The sequence below is a fragment of the Sturnira hondurensis genome, unplaced genomic scaffold (assembly GCF_014824575.4).
Source record: "Sturnira hondurensis isolate 20B ecotype Veracruz unplaced genomic scaffold, ASM1482457v3 Scaffold0009516, whole genome shotgun sequence".
Lineage (NCBI taxonomy): Eukaryota > Metazoa > Chordata > Mammalia > Chiroptera > Phyllostomidae > Sturnira > Sturnira hondurensis.
The window spans coordinates 50,320-72,245 of NW_028082147.1; the positions used below are offsets into that span (position 1 = coordinate 50,320).

The 21,926-nt window shown below is 39.9% G+C and overlaps 1 protein-coding gene across 1 annotated transcript in view; it reads left to right on the forward strand.

Annotated features, from left to right (window-relative positions):
• Nucleotides 1-17,082, forward strand: part of STX12 (syntaxin 12) — a 36,155-nt gene extending 19,073 nt beyond the window's left edge. The window contains exons 4-9 of the mRNA XM_037057146.1: nt 1,891-2,028; nt 7,767-7,810; nt 9,193-9,298; nt 12,282-12,354; nt 13,624-13,706; nt 15,260-17,082. Of these exons, the coding sequence (XP_036913041.1) occupies nt 1,891-2,028; nt 7,767-7,810; nt 9,193-9,298; nt 12,282-12,354; nt 13,624-13,706; nt 15,260-15,355 (540 nt within the window). The 3' untranslated portion in view covers nt 15,356-17,082. The remainder of the gene's footprint in view (nt 1-1,890; nt 2,029-7,766; nt 7,811-9,192; nt 9,299-12,281; nt 12,355-13,623; nt 13,707-15,259) is intronic.
• The last annotated feature ends 4,844 nt before the right edge of the window (nt 17,083-21,926 follow it).

The following is a 21,926-nucleotide window of genomic DNA, read 5'->3' on the forward strand; positions in this document are numbered from 1 at the left end:
GGTTCTAGCATGGATTAAGTGAATTATTATATTAAGTACTTACATCAGTACAAGCACATGGTAAGCAGTGTATAAATATTAGCTCTTACAGCAGGGCTCATTTTAGCTTTATTTATAATAGTTAAAAAGTGGGAACAATATAGAAGGAATATTTGCATAAAATTGACTAGATCAGCTTGATGAAGTATTATGTAACAAAGACCAAAATTGTGAAGAGTATGGTAACATGGAAAATGTTTATAATATACTTAAAAGATAGTATTCTTGGACAGTGGGATTGAGGAATGATGTTCTCCATTCTTATTGTTACAATGTTTATGAAAAAAATTAAAATCCCAGAAAAAGCAAAAAAGGTGTTTTTTTAAAAGATTTTATTTATTTATTTTTAGAGAAAGGGGAAGGGAAGGTGAAAGAGAGGGAGAGAAACATCAATGTGTGGTTGTTTAATGTGCGTCCCCTACTGGGGACCTGGCTCACAACCCAGGCATGTGCCCTGACTAGGTATTGAACCTGTGACCCTTTAGTTCACAGGCCTGTGCTCAGTCCACTGAGCTATATCAGCCAGGGCAAAAAGTTTCTTATTTCTAAGTTTGCTTTCAGTGTTACTCTCACCCTCCCAGGTGTGAAATCTGAGTCATTCTTGACTTTGTCCCCTTCCCCTACAACCACTCACTAAGTCATAACGCTTCTTAAATTCATTCCTTTGTGTTCCCATCACTGACAGATACCACATCCTTCTATCCTTAAACATAGACTATTGCAGTAATCTTTTTACTTTTTCCCTATTCCATTGTCTACACCGTCACAGACTCATTTGTCTAAGCTATCATTTTGTGCGCATTGTGTTTCCTGCTCTGAAATCTTCCCTGTTCTTTGTTCTTTAGGAGTTAAGTCTCAAACTCATTAGCTTGGCACTTTAAAACCTGCTGTAGTCAACCCCTTCCCTGCCTTTCCCACATCATCTTTTAGCTATTCTCGTGGGGAAAAAAACCCCTTTGGTTCCAGCCAAACTGTCTATCTCTTTTTAGATCCTCTTCAACTTTCTGCTGCCATGCCCTGGCTCACACTGTTCTCCTGCCTGCATTGGCCCAGCCCTTCTCTTGGCTTATCCGTGCCTTACTCTTTCCTCCAGTGCCCACATCCTCTCGGGGCCTTTTGACCCCTTGGGTTCTTACTCATTATACCTGCCTCTAAACTCCTAGAGTACTGATTAGAGAAGTCATTTATAATAATGACTTGTTCATTGTATGTCTGTATCCTTTATCTACAAATACATGGTGGAAGCTCTTTGAGGTGAGGGGTGAGTTTTTACTTCTCTGACCTCAGCACAGAGCAAGTGATCTCAGTATGTGCTTTTTTTGAGACATAGAATTAGTAAGCTTAACTTAAGGTAGCTTGTAACTATAAAAACTAGTTTTGGGGATCTCAAAGATTTAAAATATCATCATAGGAAAATGACTCTACGGTTTTCAGAGAAGCTGTGAACTCAGCATAGATAAATAGTTTTAACATTTTAATAAAAAACAATTTCTGTTTGGGTCCAGTTTGAGTCCACAGGTATTTGTTCTGCTTTTGATTCCCCAGGGAACCAAAATTCTGAATTACAATTCCCTCTGAAATTACCTTACAAAGTAAAAGTCTTTGTAAGGTAAATGTCTTTGTAAACCCAGTTCCCGGGTTTGTCAGCATGAAAATTCTGATGTGGCCTATGATATTAACTAGGGATTTGAGTTAGCAAAAAACAAAATTATTAATTTCAGGAAGAGCCTATTTCATAGTAGTTTTGCTAGTAGGGAATCTTTTGGGGGTATAATATTGCTTTTAATGGGTATTAGAACCAAATGATTTGGACTTATTCTGCAATTTCAAATTTTTGTTTAATTTCCTTAGCGCCAGCAGAGACTTCAGAAGGAGCGCCTCATGAATGACTTCTCTGCAGCCTTAAACAGTTTCCAGGCTGTGCAGAGAAGGGTGTCTGAAAAGGAGAAGGAGAGCATTGCCAGAGCAAGAGCTGGGTCTCGACTTTCTGTAAGTTTATTCCCCAAAGAAGACCTTTGCAAATTTCAGGATGTTCTTTCCTAAGTCTTTTTTTCCCTCAGACCACTGGTCTTTATTTACTATCCCCCCAAATAACAAATACAGGCATTAGCTGCTGCAAAAATGTCAGATTGATATAACCTGTATAAAAGAAATAGTTTTACGTGGTTAAAGACTAGAAAGGAAAGTGCACAAAGGTTTTGAAAAATGACAGAGTTATGTGTGATTTTTTTTTATTATACTGGCCTTCCATTAAAAACTTAAAAAAGAAGAGAGAATTAATCTGTTTCTTAGAATATAGTAGGCTAGGTTATTTGGACTAGCCTTCTCTTTGAAAGGAATTAACAGACACTAGATTTTAACAGCCCAACTTCTCAAAAGCTCCTATGAGCCATGACAATCTTAAGGTCAAAATCTAAGAGGAGGGAGGTAAGAATCTATAGAGGTAAGCAGAGCACTGAAACTGCTTTTACCCTGAGTACATTAATAAGGACAAACTTGAACTTCAGTTTTGATGTTCTCATGGCATGAGGGTGAATAACAGTCAAAGCTCAGGGTCCATGCAAGGTGGAGAATCTAAAGGAAGATGCTTTTCAAATTAAACTGGGCGCTAAAAGACCATATCCTCCAGTGAATTGCAGAAAGATTGCATTAGCACTGAACTGAGCAGGTGGGGGACAGCAGGAGGGAGGGGAAATCCAGACTGGAAGCTATACCACAAAGTAACCTTCAGGCAAATTGACTAGACAAATTCATACCACTTGAATGGTGCAAAAGCCTTAAGCTTCAAGTGGTCCAGGACTGGTAGAGTACCTAGGTGCCAGGAAGAAGCAAATAGAAATCCTCTCTGGTTAGACACCTTTATCCCAACCCTGAAACAATGCCCTCAAACATTTCCGATGTGTGAGCAAGCAGCATAGTATTAAAAATAACCAAGTACACAAGGAAACAACCCCGAACAAGGACTCTAGTAGAAACAACAGTGTGGTGAAATAGACTTAGGAATACTTCTTTTTAAAAAAACTATTGGTTTGAGAGAGAGAGAGACAGACCGACAGACATCGATTTGTGGTTCGATGTCTGGTTTACTTATGCATTCATTGGTTGCTCGTTGTGTGTGCCCTGACCAGAGATTGAAATGGAAATCTTGGGATATTGGAACAGTGCTCTAACCAGCTGAGCTACCCAGTCAGGGCTTATTAAGATTTCTTATTAGAATTATAAAACAATTGTACTTTGTTTAAAGAAATAAAAGAAAGATTTGAAAACATCTGTAAGAAGCAGGTAACTATATAAAGCTTTGGGAAAATGTCAAAAGATTTTCTAGAATTGAAAAATATAATATGGAAGTTTAAAACTTCATGGATGGGTGGTTTATATAAAAAATAGATTAGAAGATATTATCCAACATGTGGGACAGGGGGTTAAGAAGGTAGGTAGGGAAGAAAGATTGTGAGAAATAAAGAATGAAGTGAGAGGATCTAACAGTTTTAATTGGAGTTACAGAGGAAGAGTAGAACTAACATAGAACAGAGGTATTTGAAGGGAAAATGGGTGGCAATATTTCCCAACTAATGAGAGACACTAATCTGTAGTTTCAAGAAGCTGACGAATCCCAGGAGGGGTAAATACAAATTCTCATCTAGTACAGAAAAGAGAAACTTCAGAACATCAAAGACAAAGAGAAAAATCATGAAAACAACCAGGGAAAAACAATAGAATACTGTAAAGATGCAATAGTTAGGTTGGCAGCTGACTCTTCATCAGCAACAGTGGAAGCCAGTGGAGTGCCCCCTTTAATATTCTGTAGGACAACATTGGCCACATAGAATTCTAAACCCATTGAAAGCAGATACCCAGAAAGAAGGCCAAAGACATCTTCAGGCAAAGAAGAGTTTGCTGTCAGCAACTATCTTTGGAATTGTAGATTGAAACCCAAATGACGTACTATTTCATGTCCAAAAGAAGGGCAAAATTTGTAAATTCTGTGAACACCAAACATTTTTGTTATGGATACAAAGCAACAGGAACTTTTCTGCCTTGGCCAGTGGTAGTATGAATTAAACAACCACTGGAAACCATTTGGGCTGTAACTTCAGAACACACATGCACCTTATGACCCAGTAGTTCTACTCTAGAAAAAACTGTGTATGTTGGTGTCAGGATGTATGTACAGGCATGTTCATGGCAGCGTTATTTGTAGTAGTCAAAAATTAGAAACCTCCAAGTGTCTATCAACTGGAGAATAGATAAATACATTGGGATATATTCATATACTGTAATATCATACAGCAGAGAAAATAAACCACAGTTACATTTTACCGTCAGGGACAGATATGGCACAGTCCGGCGTGATCCAATGAAAGCATGAAAAGAATACAAACCAGACAACATAATCCTATTCATGTAATGTTCAAAATCAGGTAATACAATATTAAATAAAGATGCATATCATTATATATCTAAAATACAAGAAAATGATTATCACGAAGTCAGGATAATGGTTACTTTAAAGGAGAGGGAAGGTGTTGTAATTGGAGAAGGGCACTCAGGTCGGCTTTAGGACACTAGTAGTGTTTCATTTCTCGACCTGGGGATAAAGTAAAAATTAAAAACATAATCCACCTCCAGCCAAGGTGGAGGCGTAGGTGCAAACACTGTATCTCCTGGCACAGCCACATTTAAGGACAACAAAGATTTAGAAACAAAAACACAACCAGAACAGACAGAATATTGAACTGTACAGAAGTCCAACGATGAACCATTTATCCAGACTGGTGAGAGAGACAGACTTGGCGGCTGGAGGAGGCAGTGGTTAGCATATCTGGGTGCAGAGAGGAAATGAGCAAACCCAGTGAGACGTACAAGGCGGTTGGCTGACTGCGGACACACATTCGTGCACAGATAAACCAGGCAAAAAAGGGGGGGGGGGCAGTGAGACAGACCTCGCAACCCAGGGCCCCAGCACAGGGAAATAAAGCCAAAAAGCACTGATTGGAAAAACTTTTGGGGGTTGAGGTGCCAGGAGAGGCTCCCAGCCTCACAGGAGAGTTTGTTGGAGAGACCCACAGGTACTAGATCGTACACAAGCCCACCCACCTGGGAACCAGCACCAGAAGGGCCCAATTTGCTTGTGGGAAGCAGCAGAGGGGACCAAAATCTGAGAGTGGAACAAGCGCCATTGCTCCTCTCTGACCCCGCCCCCACATACAGCATCACAATCCACCCTAGGTTGACCAGGGTTGACCCGCCCTGAGGAACACCTAAGGCTCCACCTCTTGTATGTAACAGGCATGACCAGAGCCAATACTTCTAAGCGACCAAGAGATAGCCAACCTATTGTGCATAGTTCAAAGCACTGGTGATCTGGATGCTCACAGAACTGGTCGATTTTAGTTGCAAATTAGATGAAAAAATGAAGGCTACACTAAGTGAAATGAAGGAAAATGCACAGGGAACCAATAGTCATGGAAAGGAAACTGGGACTCAAATCAATGGAGTGGACCAGAAAGAAGAAAGAACCAACCAGAAAAGAATGAAGAAACAAGAATTCAAAAAATGAGGAGAGGTTTAGGAACCTCCAGGACGTCTTTAAACATTCCAACATCTGAATTATAGGGGTACCAGAAGAGAAAGAGGAAGAGCAACAAGTGGAAAACTTATTTGAACAAATAATAAAGGAGAACTCCCCCAATCTGGCAAAGGAAATAGACTTCCAGGAAATCCAGGAAGCTCAGAGTCCCAGAGAAGTTAGACCCAAGGAGGAACATCATAATTACATTAGCCAAGATTAAAATGAAGGAGAGAATCCTAGAAGCAGCAAGAGATAAGGGGACAGTCAACTACAAAGGAGTTCCCATCAGACTGTCAGCGGATTTCTCAGAGACCGTACAGGCAAGAAGGGGCTGGAAAGAAGTATTCCAAATCATGAAAGGAAAGGACCCACATCCAAGATTGCTCTATCCAGCAAAGCTTTCATTTAGAATGGAAGGGCAGATAAAGTGCTTCTCAGATAAGGTCAAATTCAAGGAGTTCATCACCAAGCCCTTATTATATGAAATGCTAAAGGGACTTATCTAAGAAAAAGAAGATAAAAAATATGAACAGTAGCCCTGGCTGGCGTAGCTCAGTGGATTGAGTGCAGGCCTGTGAAGCAAAGGATCGCAGTTCTATTCCCAGTCAGGGCACATGCCTGGGTTGCAGGCCAGTTCCCAGCAGGGGACACAGGAGAGGCAACCACATATTGGTATTTCTCTCCCTCTCTCCTTCCCCTCTAAAGATAAATAAATATAATCTTAAAAAAATACGAACAGTGAAAGGACAGCAGATTCACAATTATTAACAACCACACCTAAAACAAAAGCAAACTAAATGGACAGCTAGATCAGGAGAGTATCCACAGAAATGGAGATCACATGGAGGGTTAGCAACGGGAATGGGAGGAGGAGAAGGGGGGAAAGGTACAGAGAATAAGTAGCATAAACAGTGGGGAGAAAATAGACGGGGAGAGCAAGAGTAGTATGGGAAATGTAGAAGCTAAAGAACTTATGACACATGGACAGGGACATGAACTAAAGGGGGCAGATGTGGGGGGAGGGGTGTGCAGGGTGGAGGGGAATGAAGGGGGAAATGGAACAACTTAAATGGCATAATCAATAAAATATATTTTAAAAAAACATAATCCCACCAGTGTTCCTGTGCACGTGTAGAATTTTGAAAATTAAAAAAATTTTCTTATCCTTTAAATTATTGCTATATTACAACAGGAAAGCTTTTTTTTTTTAAACCTGGGAATAGATTGCTGTTTTAACATTTTTCCCTTAGTTTCTTAATTACAAAATTAAACACATGCATTAGATTGATTTTTGAAGTGAGTTTGCTACTTAAGTACCTAATATGCTATAAGTGTCCATTTTTAAAAATCTTTTTCTTTTTTTAAGATGTTATTTACTTATTTTTTTAGAGAGAAGGGAAAGAAGAGAGGGAGAGAAACATCAGTGTGTGGTTGCCTCTCATGTGCCTCTCCACCAGGGGCCTGGCTCACAACCCAGCCATGTGCTCTGACCGGGAATCAAACTAGCAGCCCTTTGGTTTGCAGACCAGCACTCAATCCACACCAACCAGGGCCATTTTTAAAAATCTTAATATGTTCTAAAAATTTCTTTCAAGTTTTCAACTTTCCCAAAATCTACCTCCCTCCAAATTTTAAAATAGATTATTATTTATTATTACTTTTTTCTTTAGGGATTTCTTTAATCCTCATCCGAAGACATGCTTATTGATTTTAGAGAGAGGGGAAAGGAAAAAAAACATCGATTGATTGCCCTTCATATGCACCCCAACCTGGGACTGAACCCACTACTTAGGCATGTGCCCTGACTGGGAATTGAACCCGAAACTTTTAGTTTGTGGGACAACCCTCAACCAACTGAGCCACACCAGCCAGGGTCATTATCACATTGAATCCTCTATTTTGCCCATATTCTCTCCATCCTGTCTAGTGTAGTTTCTGTTCTGAGCAGATTTGCTTTCTTACCCATTTCTTACCCATTGCTTTCTTACCCATTTCTTAGTTGAGACAGATTGCCAGAGCTCTGTGCCTTCCTTTATAGATCCAGTTGGAGTCAAAGGATGTAGCTTCTTTACACTCTAGCTAAAGGAAGCTATTGTTTTGTGTGTTTCTGACATGTTTCTGGATATCAGCAGCAATAATGCCCTCTGCTTTCTAGGCGGAAGAGAGGCAAAGAGAGGAGCAGCTCGTCTCTTTTGACAGGTAAAGGAATTATCAGACAACCTGCTGGCTAGTTGAGATAGGATTCTATTCTATTCTATTCTATTCTATTCTATTCTATTCTATTCTATTCTATTCCTTTTAATTTTAAAAATCAGTGAGAGAAAAAGGAGGAAAAAATAAGGGGAGACCTGGTGTGGGTAATTTATAATCCACCAAATAAAACAAAAACATCAAAATTGAGTTTTTCTAAAGTATTTTAATTATGTAAGGAATACTTTCAAGGTGAATAAAAATTCCAGGAATCCCCTGATGCCTGTGTTGGGGAGAGAGCCTGGCTCATTAGGAATAAGTATTAAGCCACAAATCTATAGTTTAGGAGGTCTAAAGCATTTTATCTCTAATTGAGATTTATCATTCTATCTTTAATTTTCAATGTCAGTGGGTCTCTGTTTACTCATCTCTAAAATGGAGACAACTCATTTTTCTAGGAGTAGTAAAAGAGAACACAGTTTGTATCTGAAAAATGTCTCCATTCTTCTTCAAATTGTATCAACTATAATAGGTCCTCGAATAACACCATTTTGTTCAATGTCATTTCCTTATAACCTTGACTAGATGCCACAGGAACATAATTCTTGTTTATATCCGTTAGCCTATATGTTTTGTTTTGCTTAAAGTCACAGAATCTGTTATGGACACCTCAAAGGGGTGCTCTATTAATTCAGCTTTCTATCTCCAGCACATGAAGGGAATTTTTAAAATAATGTCAAGATGACATATGATTTATGCATACTGTTGGAAAAAACGCTTGATACTGTATTTTCAGAGTTTTTCATGTTTAGCATAATGTATCCCATGCCTGTCTCCTAAATAAGGTACCCGAAGACTTGTAACATTTCACTAACTTTTCACTTTGGTTTTCTGTTAAGAGGTATTTAACCCAAAGCATAATCTTAAGATCTCTGAAAACCAGCAGATGTCTTTCTGTGGGACTGCCGGGTCGTTTAGCCTGCTCTTCTCCTTCCATTTAGTACCCAGGATAGCAGCACGGCTTGCACTTTGAGAGTGCCCTGGAAGAGAATGGGCCAGGATATGCTTCACTGGCTTCAAATCCCTGCCTACTTTCCTTGTCTGGCAAGCCCTAGCAAGACGGCACTGTACCCCCAAATGGAAACAGCAGGGAGTCCCATTCCTCATAAGCCTGCCTCATCTGAGTCTTGCCCTTGAAAGCTGGGATTTTGTTTTCTTGGTGTTATCAGCCCCATGTCTCTGGATACGAAGAATGCAGCCCCAAGGGACTTTGTGTTGAATGGTACTAGAGGGTTTGTCCTTGCGCAGGCTCTTCCTGCAGTAGAGATGTTGTAAGTGGCTCATGTGCACCTTGAGAGGGGGAGTCAACTAGAGTGCTTGTCCCCCTGTAGCCACGAGGAATGGAACCAGATGCAGAGCCAGGAGGATGAAGTGGCCATCACCGAACAGGATCTGGAACTTATTAAAGAGAGGGAAACGGCGATTCGGCAGCTGGAGGTGAGAGGTCGTGTTTTTTGTTTAACTCGATGTATCTGTACTGTATAATCCACTTGGGTTTTCTCTCAGTGATTATGAGAAAACATGAAATGAGTCACTGTGTGATCTGGATATTATGTTTCAGTGTAACCAGTGGTGAATTTGAACTACTCTGATAGTGGTAGTTGGCCGTGGTTCCGAAGAATGCCCAATTCCTTTTCTCAGTCACCGTGTCTTCTAAGGTGTCTGTGAGAATATGCATGGAGAACAGAGCAAGGCAAACAGATATTGTCTTGCTCATTAAGACTTTACCCCCAAACCTCAATGCCAATCCGTTGGGTTAGGTGGGGCTCTATAGGGAGCCCCTTTGCTTAGTTTGAGTAGCTCAGAATAAAGGTAAGCCAAAAAGTTTGCTCCATTTTTATGCATCCCAAAGTCTAATTCTAAATTGTGGATAGCATTTCAGTGGGTTGGAGAAATTGGAACAGTTTTTAGGTGGGGGTTGAGAGAGAGATAATTAGGGCCTTTCTTACCTGAGTTTCCAACTTTAATTTTGCACAGTGACCAGTAAAACATCCTTATACCAGCAGACTGCCATCCCTGAAGGGGCAGTAGGGAATGGAAGCTTTGTAGAGAGGAGAAACTTTGAGCTCCTCCTTGACCTTCATCTGCGGCTCTGAACCCTGACACATTAGAATCACTTGGGCAATTTTTTTAATGCCTTAGCTCTCATCCTCCACATATCACTTATTAGTTTGAACTGTGTGGACCTCCTGTCTTTTATAGATTAAAAGTGGGCAAATCACAAGAGGCCCTGGGCATGGATTTTTTTTTCTTCTAATTTTCCAGGTGATAATGTGCAGTCAGGGTTGAGACCCACTGTGTCCTGGATCCCATCAGTATCTGGTCTTAAATGAGACTGTTCATCCTCAAGTTTGATTATTTAATTTCCTTCAAAGATATCGTATCTTTCTTTTTTCCACCTGCTGCTACTAATCATCAACTTGGCTCTCTAACATCAGAAATACTGTTACAGTAGGGAGTGAGACATAATGAGCTAAGGTAAGCACTGTAACTTAGTGGGTGTCAGGGAGGCAAGGGGCACTTCACATTGAACAGAATTAATTCCAAATTCTTTAACCAGGCTCCATTTTTGTGTTCAGTTATGTCCTATGTCTGATATGCCAGCCCTGTTCTAATGGAAAACAACACACTCTCGTGTGTCTCCCGCTCTCACACTACACTACTGACACTTCTGGCCACCGAAGGTGTGGGGTTTTTCCACATCAAGCAATTTTGCCACACCAGCTGGTTAGTCTACAATTTAACTGAATTCTGGCACTATCTACTGGGAATTAGCACTAACTCCCACAGGTCCAGTTCACTCCAACACTTCACACGCCAAATTGTCACCTGTGCTTCTGACTGACAGGCTGTAACTTGGAGGGTCCCAGAACTGGGTCCCACTTATCTTGGTGTTGAGGAATTTGCTAGAGTGGCACACAGAACTCAGGGAAACAACTTCCTTGCTAGATTACTGGTTTATCATAGGAGAATGCAACTCAGAATAGACAAACGGAAGAGACACTAGGGGGCAGAGTGTGTGGGAAGGGACGCGGGGGCCTCCACGCCCTCTCCAGGTATGCCGCTCTCCCAGGACCTCCCTGTGTTCAGCAGCCTGGAACTCTCAGAGCCCTATGTGCAGGATTTGTATGAAGGCTTCATTTTGTGGGCTTGGTTAAGTTATTGGCTGCTGGAGATTGAGTCAACCTCCAGAACCCTTCCCCTCCCCATACTGGGGCTGAAGGTTCCAGCCACCTAATCACAAGGTTGTTTCCCCTGGCAACTTATCCCCTATCCTTAGGCTATCCAGAAGTCAAGTCTTTTTTTTTTTTTTTAAAGATTTTATTTATTTATTTTTAAAGAGAGGAAAAGAGAAGGAGAAAGAGAGGGAGAAACATTGGTGGGCAAAAGAAATATGGATCGTTGCCTCTCACACGCCCCCAACTAGGGACCTGGCCCACAACCCAGGCATGTGCCCTGATCGGGAACTGAACCTTGACCTTTTGGTTTGCTGGATGATGCCCAGCCCAGTGAGCCACACCAGACAGGTCCTCAAAAGTCAAGTCTTTAGAATAAAATCTGGTGTTGTTGAATGGGGCTTGTTACGAATAAATAACAGAAGATACCTTTCTCTTTGATCTCTTAGGGAATTCCAAAGGTTTTAGGAGCTCTGTAAAGGGAATGGGATGAAGACCAAATGTATATCATACCTATGTTACAGCCAGGCTGGGCGTATTTGCTCTAATAATGCAGTTACCTTTCTGTGTGTATGGCTTCTCTTTAGCTATAAGGCACAACTCAAGTCCCACCTCTTCTGCTAAGACTGCTCTACACAATGTTCTCTATACCGTTTATTAGTCATTTCCCATACAAAGCCCTTCTTATTTATGTTGTTGTGTGTTAATCCCCCGAAGTCCCAATCAGCTATTAAGCTCTTTCATATCCACAGCAACTAGGGACTGTCTCAAGTATGGCAAAGGTCTTTAAAGTTAAAAAAAAAGCTTGGGCTTTAGAGATAGAATCCTAGCTGTGATGCTTTGTTACATAACCTCTTTGAGCCCCATTATCCTCAAAGATACTTACTTCATAGAGGTACCGAATGATTAATTTAAATATAAAGGAGGCATAGTAACATAATTAAAACATCATGAACTTTTAATTCCCAGTCTGGCTACTTGCTAGCTGTGAGACCTTAGTGTATAAGTCATTAAACCTCTCTGAGCCCCAGTTTTCTTTTCTATGGTATGGAGATAATGTCTCATTGGGTTGTCATGTGGACCAATTAAGTAACAGTTAATAGTAGCTAACACTTGTATACAATTTATAAGCCTTAAAAACACATGTGTTATGTTAATAGCTTTAGGTATGTTACTAACTTTCAGTAAGAGGAGCTGAATCTCTGACTTGGTGCTTAATGTTAGTTGTTTTCTGTGTTCCTTAGGCTGACATTTTGGATGTCAATCAGATATTTAAAGATTTAGCTATGATGATCCATGATCAAGGCGACCTGATTGGTATGTATTATTAATACTTTTAACTCAAGGTGAGTCAGTAGTATTTGTGTGCAAAGAAGTCAGTAAAATGTGGCTTAGGAAAGCCATTTAAAAATTAAGTTCAGTTTCTTAACATTTTTCTTATGTCGTCAAATGTAGAAGTTAAAGTGAGGCCTCAATGGGTATTCAGCTCCATTCACTTGCCATAGCCTTGTGTTAAGTCTTTTGCTGTTGAGGGAAATAGCCGTGAGCTTCCCAGCTTTATTTCTAGAAACTTTCACAATTCTGGGATTAGTAAGTCCTTTTTTAAGCTTTCTATTAGGAAATAATTTCAAGTTCATAAAAAGTTGCAAAAATAAAAATGCTACAAGGAACTCCTTTATAATCTTTACCCAGACTTACCTCTTGTTAACATTCTATCTCATTTGCTTTTTATTTGCTCTCACTCTTTCTCTCTATATAATGTGTTAAACAAAAAAAAATTAATGTCCATGGCTGAAAGCCTTTTGAAAAGAAAAGGGTTTATTAGGCCACTGCTAGCAAAAAAAGACCAGTCTTGGGGCATGGAGTCTAAACCACCAGCCACATGGCTAGGTAGGAAAGACAACACATTCGTCATCCTGGAGTTCTGCCAGCGTTTCTATATCTGATAGTGGGAGAAAGATGGCAGCCCTTCTGAAAGGATGACATGAGCTGTAGACAAAGGGGATGGGAAAAGGTGAAGCAAGGTCAGTTCTGGGGTAGGTGCAGTACAGTCTGCAAATAAGAAGTGTCCACGCTTGTGAATTAGCGGCTGGTTGGAATGTTTGTATGTAACTAAGAAGCAGAGGCTTCTGGGGTTCTGTGGCACCTGGGTATTCTCTCTTTTATATCATTGTAGAAATAGCCATCTGGAAATTAAAACTAAATTCTAGTAGATACACATAAATATGAGCAGTCTTTTGTCAGAGCTGGTCTGTGGCTATTAACAGGTTAACTGTCTCTTTCTCTTACTCCGTGGCTACTATAGTTTTAATTTAGAAAACCTTATAATTTTTTGTCTTGTCAAACATATATACATAATTTTTTCTGAACTATTTGTGGGTAAGTTCCATACTTCATAACCGTTCCCCCTACACACTTCAGTGTTTATTTCCAAAGAACAGAGCTATTTCTTATGGGGTTAGTAAGATCTCATGGATGGATACTTGGAATGGTGAGGGTGAAACCAGGACCCATCATAAGTTTGTTCAGTTGCAGTCTTGAAACACCAGAGCTTGGTAAAATGTCCACTGCCCCCCTCTTTTGCAGATAGCATAGAAGCCAATGTGGAAAGCTCAGAGGTGCATGTGGAAAGAGCCACTGACCAGTTACAGCGAGCTGCTTACTATCAGGTAAAAGAAGGTACCAGAGAAAGTCACTCTGCCTTTCCACAGAAAGGGCCCTCAGAATATACTAGTGATTTTCAACCCTTCCTCTTCTTGGCATACATAAACTAATTACTAAAATTTTGCAGCACACCAAAAAATGTATTTGTTGCTGATCTGTCAAAAATATAAGTATAATTTCTATTCATTCACACTGGATAGTTGTTGTTGTTTTGGTTCTCATGTTTTTTAATTTGACAGACTAAGGGAAAAGAGGTCAGTGACTCTGATTAAATAGTCAGGTGTTGCATGTTTTACAAATTGTAGCACACTGGTTGGAAATCACTGGGATGAACTAACACCTTGAGAACAGTTGCAGCCCTTTGCTTAGGCTTCCGTTGGAGGAAGAAGACATAATTGCAGTCCCAGTTCCATTTTTAGTATTTTCTTCTGCACAGAGATCTACAAAAAGACATCAAACCTTGAATAAACTTATATAAAAGCCTGTTAGCTACAGGGCTAACCCCATAAACTAGCAGGATACCTAAATCTGGTGGAAGGCTAATTTTACATCCTAAACAGTTGAACTTTGTTTCAGTTAGGATAACAATTGATACAAAGTAGGACTTTGCAGATACTTTCTGTTGACTTTGCCATAGAGGTTGGATGTAGGATCAGCTCTGAGGGCTGTTTACCTGTGAGTAAGTAGGGATTTATCATTTGGTTTTTTTTCCATCTGCGAATAAATAGGGGTTGATTGTTTTACTTTCTGTAAAGTGACATTCTTTTACATAGTAGTTGAAACTGGTTTTATGACTCATCTGGGTCTTTATCTGTGTACAAATACTGTGAATGAGGTTCATCTCATTTCTCAGTGTGGCGTTGCATGACTTTTTAGAAATAAATGATATTTCAGTCATTTTTCATGTTCCTAGGATAGCTGTATTTTACCTGGGAATATTCTTCAATTTGTATTTAATAACAGTGTTTCCTTTTAAAAACCGAATGATGACTTTAGTATCCAGTAGCAAAGGAATAATTAAGTAAATCATGTACATCTACTCAGTGTTACATGGGAATTAAAAGAGGCGTTTATGAAGGATTTATAATAACAAAATTTTTATGTTAAAATGTTAAGTGAGAAAAACATCAAACATCATACAGTATGATCCCAATTATATGAAATAACAATTTGTATAGGTAAAAGGTCAGGAGGAGATATAATCAAAATGTCAACAGCTTTATCTGTGGGTGATTAGCTTCTTTCTGCCTGTCTGTATTTTTTATAACAAATATAAAATTTTATAATAGGTATAAAACCTTTATTAATATACACATGCACAATAAGTTATCTTATTGCAAATAATGCCTAGCTAAATTGTATTTGGGAGCCTGGAATTAAAACTTGCACTACTGCCTAGCTCTGGTAACTGTTAAGGTTTTGGGCAGGTCTCTGCATATTTATTTATTCATGGGTAGAGTTAATTTTGAATTAGCAGGAGGCAGATTTATGAAGCACTCTTGGAATAAAAAATCTTACTTGTTTCATGAGTATCTTCTGCACACATTTCTCTTCCCAGAAAAAATCTCGCAAGAAGATCTGTATCCTGGTGCTTGTCCTGTCAGTGATTGTTGCTGTCTTCGCACTTATTATGTGGCTAGTTTATGGAAAGTGATTGCTTCGGAGCTTTCTCCTGCTGAACTGTTTTCAAGGGCAAGTGCTTGCTGGAGGCTGCCAGAACAAACCGATCACAAGAAGAAAGCATATATCAGAACGTCCTGTAATTATTTAGGTAGAAACTACTAACCAGTCCTTGGAATTAGTGACCTCTAGAGGCAGTATTTATCAGTTTATGTATACATTGTATTGATTTCTCAGATTAGGAATTAATTTGTATTTTGCTTTCTCTTCTATTCTGATTGCCCTTTATCCCAAATGTTTACTGAAAATTTCATTCTAGATATTCTTGTTTTAACAGGCGACACTACAGTCTTGTAAATTGTCTTTTTATGTGTATACAAGATTTACCTTTTTATTAGCAACTGAGGTATAATTACTTTCTGGCACCCAGCATATTGGAATTCGTCAGAAAAGTAAAATAAGCCAGCGGTTTTTATTATTTAACATTTTAAGTTGAAGTTTTAGGAAGCCTGTTCTCTGTCTACTTTGAAAGATTTTGGCAGTGTATTTAACTAGAAAGTAAAAACTTGCACATGTGGTCCAGATTAAATGAGAAGTATCTAGTTGCGCTTACCAAGTGTGGAAGTGCACGTTAGTCTGGGTTTCCAGTTTGCTGCATTGTCTGCTGGTGTCGTCCACAGCAGCCCACCCACACACACACTAAACCATCATGTTCACTGTCTGAAGAGACTAATTTAATTAACATTACGGAACTCCAAGGTGGCCCTCTCCCACCTGCCTGTATAGAAAGGGATAATTAGACAAAGCATGCTTTTGGAAAGCCACTAGGAGTTGTTTAGAATGATTTAATCCTTTTGGTGGTGTCATTCAGTTGTGGTTCTGCATTTCTGGTGAATGATGAATGTTGCAGCCCGAACACCACCCTGCCCTGTAAGGGCTGCTGGGTGCTTGATGGCAGGAAGATTTTAAAAGCTAAACTGAAGTTGGTTTAAAATTTAGTGCTGTGAACCTGGCAATAAGGCAAGGAAAAGGTTCGTTTTTGTAAATAATACTGGTTTGGAATAGTGATGTTAGACTTAATTTATGAACAAGGAATTAATCTCTCATAGCTTTAGACAAAAAAAGTTTCAGTAAAAGATTGTTGTCTTGTAATATACATATTTGTTCACTTCCCTTTTTCACAGAACAGTTAAAGGGAATGTGATTTCTTTAAGCTCTCACATAAATGTGAATTGGGCCAACAATTTCAGTTTGTCCTTAAGTGAATTAGAGGATTTGACTGCCCTGGATATATTTATATTAATTTCTTCCATTCTTTTTAACGTTCCGTAACCTTCTTTTACTAAACTAATGTGAACAGTAGGGAAACAAGGGCCCAAATGCATAAGTTTTTTTTGCACTCTTGCACCATTCTACCCACCTAATACAAATAAACATTTTAAAAACTTTCGTAGCAAGTTTTTATGAGTTAACTTCCTAATGTGGTAGTTATTAGGTAATGTGTTGTCCTTTAGAAAAATTGAGACCTGCATGAAGACCGGCGACTGGGGAGGATTGATGTGGGACGGGTTAGGTGCTGCTGCAGCCCCTTCCTCCAAAAACGGGATGCAGGGCTTCTGGGGCGTCACAGTGGCCCAGGCAGCAACTTCAGGGCTGATTTCTTGGTTCTGTGATCAATGCCCCTTCAGCTCCAAATTATAGTTGGACTTGGATAAATCATTTGTAACATTCCAGGCAATAAAAAGTCTTGATTGTGAAAAACTATTTGCGTTTGGGTGAAATGAAGCCACTACAGTTCTGTTCTATAATACTTTGTAATCCAGTGGTGGTGGTAATAATGACCATAGGTAGCAAGTATGACCTTGGCCTAGAATTTGAATGGCCTGGAATTTGTGGCAGTTGCAAAGAGGCCAGATGATCCTAAAATAACCTATTCATAGAATCTTTATCTGTGTTTTTTTCCATCATTGTGGGCACCATGGTCCAGGACAATGTTTCTTGGCCACGGCTTCACATTAAACACTAGAAAATTACTGATAACCTGGGTGCACCTGCCAAAAGATTCTAATTTAGTTAATTTGGAATATAGCGAAGGTGTGGGGGCTTTTAAAAGCTGATTCTCATGTACAACCATGGTTAAGAATCACTTAACCATGGTGTGCAGGTCAACAACTAGGCTTGGGCACTGAAGGCCTAGAGAATCTTAGCTCGCTGGAGGTACTCGGAAAAGTCCTCTAACCCTTAGGCCCCAAGTTGTAACAACAGCTCTCTTTTAGTTGTGAAATTCTCTGATTATAAGGACCACAGGGGTTTGGTCCGAACGTGCAACTTCTGTTTGCTTCTGTATTCCTTTCCTTTTCCTCTTTTCTCCCTCTTTTGTGGCATGTTCGAGAAGTACTGGACAGATCTAGCATTCCTTCTTTAAGTCAGTTAAAACTGTAGTGCTGCATATGGTAAAGTAGAAATGCCAGGCTGGCTACTTTCTCTGGGAATGTTCCAGAACAAGAACTTGTTAGCTGCTAGACTGATGCGTCCGGGGTAGGTTTGTCTTGTTTTGCTAAGGGGTGGGATACGCTGCTTTACTATTGGGCAAAAATGTCAAAATGAAATTATCATTCAGTCAGTGCAAAGTAAAACATGCTGAGCCTTCTCTTTGCTGTTTTGTTTTTCTTCTGTTCAGAGGCTGTCCTCAGTCATGGGAATGAAGCTTTTGCTTCTAGTCACTAAATGTGGACCAGACCCAGTTCAGTTTTCAGTCTGTCCTGTTTCCTAGTATCTCTAGATTTCAAAGATTTTTTCAGTATTGCCTTCTAGTGCTATGAAACACAACTACTCTGAAATCGCCATTTAACTAAGAAATAGTTGGAAAGGTTTTTGAGTCCCAGCCTCTGATCCTACTTTTAAGGCGAGTGAATAGTTCATTTTAAATACTTATCCAAAATGAAATTTGATTGACAATGCAGCACTTAATTTTTAAAGATAAACTTGAAATAATAGAATTTTTAATGTTGGACTATGATTAAGGACCAAGCTTTTACCAGTCCATAGAGACATGAGAAAAATGATATAATAGGCTTTTTAAAGTACTATCTTTGAGGCTAAGCTAATGACCTTTCAACTTTTTATTTTATTTTTTTTTAAGATTTTATTTATTTATTTTTAGAGAGGGGAAGGGAGGGAGAAAGAGAGAAACATCAGTGTGTGGTTGCCTTTCCCGTGGCCCCTGCTGGGGACCTGACTTGCAACCTAGACATACGCCCTGACTGGGAATCAAACCTGAGACCCTTTGGTTTGCAACGCGCGCTAAATCTACTGAGCTACGCCAGCCAGGGCACCTTTCAACTTTTTAAATATCCTTGTTTTAAAAACAAAGATATTTCAAGGTCATAAAAATGAAAAGGTGGTGATATTAGATGGCAGTCTTTATTTTTATTTATTTATTTTTAGTTTTTTTGAGGGTGTGGAGAGCATATGGTAAAGAAGGAGACTTTATTCAGTGTAAAACAGCACAGTTGCAATGGCACCATGGCTCCGAAAACAGTACTGCTTTGGAACAGCTCTGGCGCCAGGCCCTTCTCCACCCAGCTCTGCTCCGCTCCGCTCCACTCCACTCCACTCCACTCCACTTCTCTCCGCTCCTCTCTGGCAAGACACTTGCATTCCAGCTCAGCCTCAAAAGCACAATCTTCAGTCGGTGGTGGAAAGAGAAACTGCACTCCGGCAGTCTTCATCTTTTAAACCTACTTAGTTGGCAGAATAAAAATCAACATTCCTGTAGTTTTTTCCTGGTCCATGACAACTCTAACGCCTGAACTGCTCATTTAGACTTGCCCCATCACTTTACAGCTGAAGAAGTGGAGGCCAGGATTGGCAGTTGACTACATGAATTGAAAGGCTTAAGAAATTGCTCTACATGTGAATGATCATTTGAGGGTAATATCTGAGCTCTTGCTACCAGCAGTTTACTATGCTAAATGTTAAATGTTTTATGTTTTTTTTTAAGATTTTATTTATTTATTTTTAGAGAGAGGGGAAGGGAAGGAAAGAGGGATAAAAACATCAATGTGTGTTTGCCTCTCACGTGCCCCGCACCAGGGACCTGGCCCGCAACCCAGGCACGTGCTCTGACTGGGAATTGAACTGGCAACCCTTTGTTTTGTACACCCAGTCCATTGAGCTACACCAACTGGGGCAGATGTTTTACGTTTTGTATTTAATATTTCATACCCACAAAGTCATTTCGGACATATATTTTTCTTGACCCCTTTTTATGGATTAGGAAAACAAGGCACCGTAAGTAACCTGCCCATAGGCACACAGTTTAGGAATGATGGAGCCAGGATTGGATCTTAAGCACTCAGACTTCAAAACCACACCTTTCAACACCAGACATAGGCTCCACGCATCATGGATACAAATGATCCTACTCACCACCTCTTCCATGAAGCTTCCTTTAAAAATCTGGAGTGGTGGCAGTTTCTACCCAATTTTTCACAAACATCTTTTTTTAGTACCTTGTGAACTTTTCATTAACCACCAAGGTAAATGAAACCTCCTGCTTGTACCATGTATACACACAGTTGTTTTTTTGTGTCTCCTTTTGATCACTTTGTGTTTAAGAAAGTTTTCTGGCCCTGACCTGTGTGGCTCAGTTGGCCGGGCATTCAGTCTCCTGCTGGGGCGCATATGGGAGGCAACCTATTGATGTTTCTCACATCTGTGTGTCCTTCCCCTTTTCCCTCCCTTTCGCTCTCCCTAAAAACAAATAAAATTTAAGAAAAAAGAGAAGATTTTTTGACATCAATATGCTCCTAATATCTTCAGTTCTATTCTAAGGAAGTCTCAATGTCTAAAAAATTAATCTGTCTTTTCAAAATCCAAAAGCTGCTAGCCAATCAGCCTTTCCATTCAAAAGGTTAAGGGTCTAGGGTCTTGACCCTAGACTGATGCCCTCCAGTTTGCTCATCTAGACTGACATCATTGGTGCCCAAACAATGAGCCTTTTGCTTTATAAGGCCTAGGTAAGTGTAAGGTGGCCTCACATCACAAGCCAGTGTAATATCAGCTGTGCTGAACGCAGGAAACACGACCAAGGAGTAAAGAATTACAAGGGTAAGAATACAGCTTTAGGTTTCTTGGGTTGGATAGTCAGCAATAGATGGGATTAAATAATGGACCATACAAGGAAGTTGAGAATTGAAAGCCAAAGTTAACATAGATGTTACCAGGTCACTCATAGCTAGAAGTGGCTTTAATAGCACCTCATGCCTAAAAGGGGCATAGAACCTCCAAGGCCCGCACAACCTGTATAAATAAAAGAAACATACTTTTCTGTTAACAAAACACTTTTGAGACTATTCAATTCCTTCTCAAGAATCATGTCCCCATGTCAAAAGGAAGGCCATAGTCTGTTCACTTGAAACCAAGTTTAGAATTTGTATTTTCTCCATCAGCCTAATCTTTGGAATCACAGCTAGAAAGGAGGATATTAACAGGTCATTTGATAAGTCATCTGATCGATTAATATGCTTGCTGGATGAGTTTATTGTGCTTTTGAAGGCCAGAGGAAAAGGTGATTCTCCTACCTAAGAGTTGATAATTTTAAAATCCAAGTTATCATGTTGCAGTTAAATCTTAATCCCTGGAGATGTCATTAAGGGCAAAATCTTTTGAACAGGTTGACGTTCAGTTTAAAATTCAGAGGGCCAGTAGCAGGGAATGAAGAAAAGAAATAACTCCTGATCATGTGCAGTGACTCTAGGTGAACAATTTTCAATTAGTTTCTTTAAAAACAAACAAACAAATGGCCCTGGCTGGTGTGGCTCAATGGATTGAGTGCCAGCCAGAGAACCAAAGGGTTGCTGGTTCGATTCCCAGTGAAGGCACATGTCTGGGTTGTGGGCCAGGTCCCCAGTGGGTCGGGGCAGGGGGCGGGGGAAGTAATCACATACTACTTCTCTGGGTGGGAGGGAAGAAGTTTCTCTTCCCTCCCTTCCCCTCTCTAAAAATAAATAAAATCTTAAAAGTAAGGTCAGATAATCCATGCTTTCTACAAAAGTGAAAACTGGGCATGAATACGTGATGGTAAATGATTGTATCAACATCTAATTGTGCAGGACAGCTGTGATTAAAGAGCATGGCCTTTGCCATCATACAGATTTAGGTGTGAATCCCACTCACCCCTTGTTCTAGGGTGAGGCTGGGCAATTCCATCCCTCTGAACCTCTGCTCAGTGATCATAATACCTATCTCAAGAGTGTAGAGAAGCTTAAATGAGATAACCCATATAAAATACATACTTGCCCAAAGAAGTAAGCACCCAATAGACAAAGCCATTATAACCAGAGGCCTTGCTGATAGTCTCTCAACTAGCCATTGACCCAGGGTAGGCCTGAATCGTGTTTCCTTTCATGATTTAGTCACTGTAACCAAAACTTAAAAATCCAAAGGGACCACAGCTTGATTACTATTGAGGATTTGGATGCCTGTCTTCTGGTCAAATTGTCCCTGGCTCCAGCTTGTCCAGACTTTATTTCATCAACAGACTGTATTTTGCAGTGTATACCGTGCACTTTTTTGCCCAAATTTTTGAGGGGAAAAAAAGG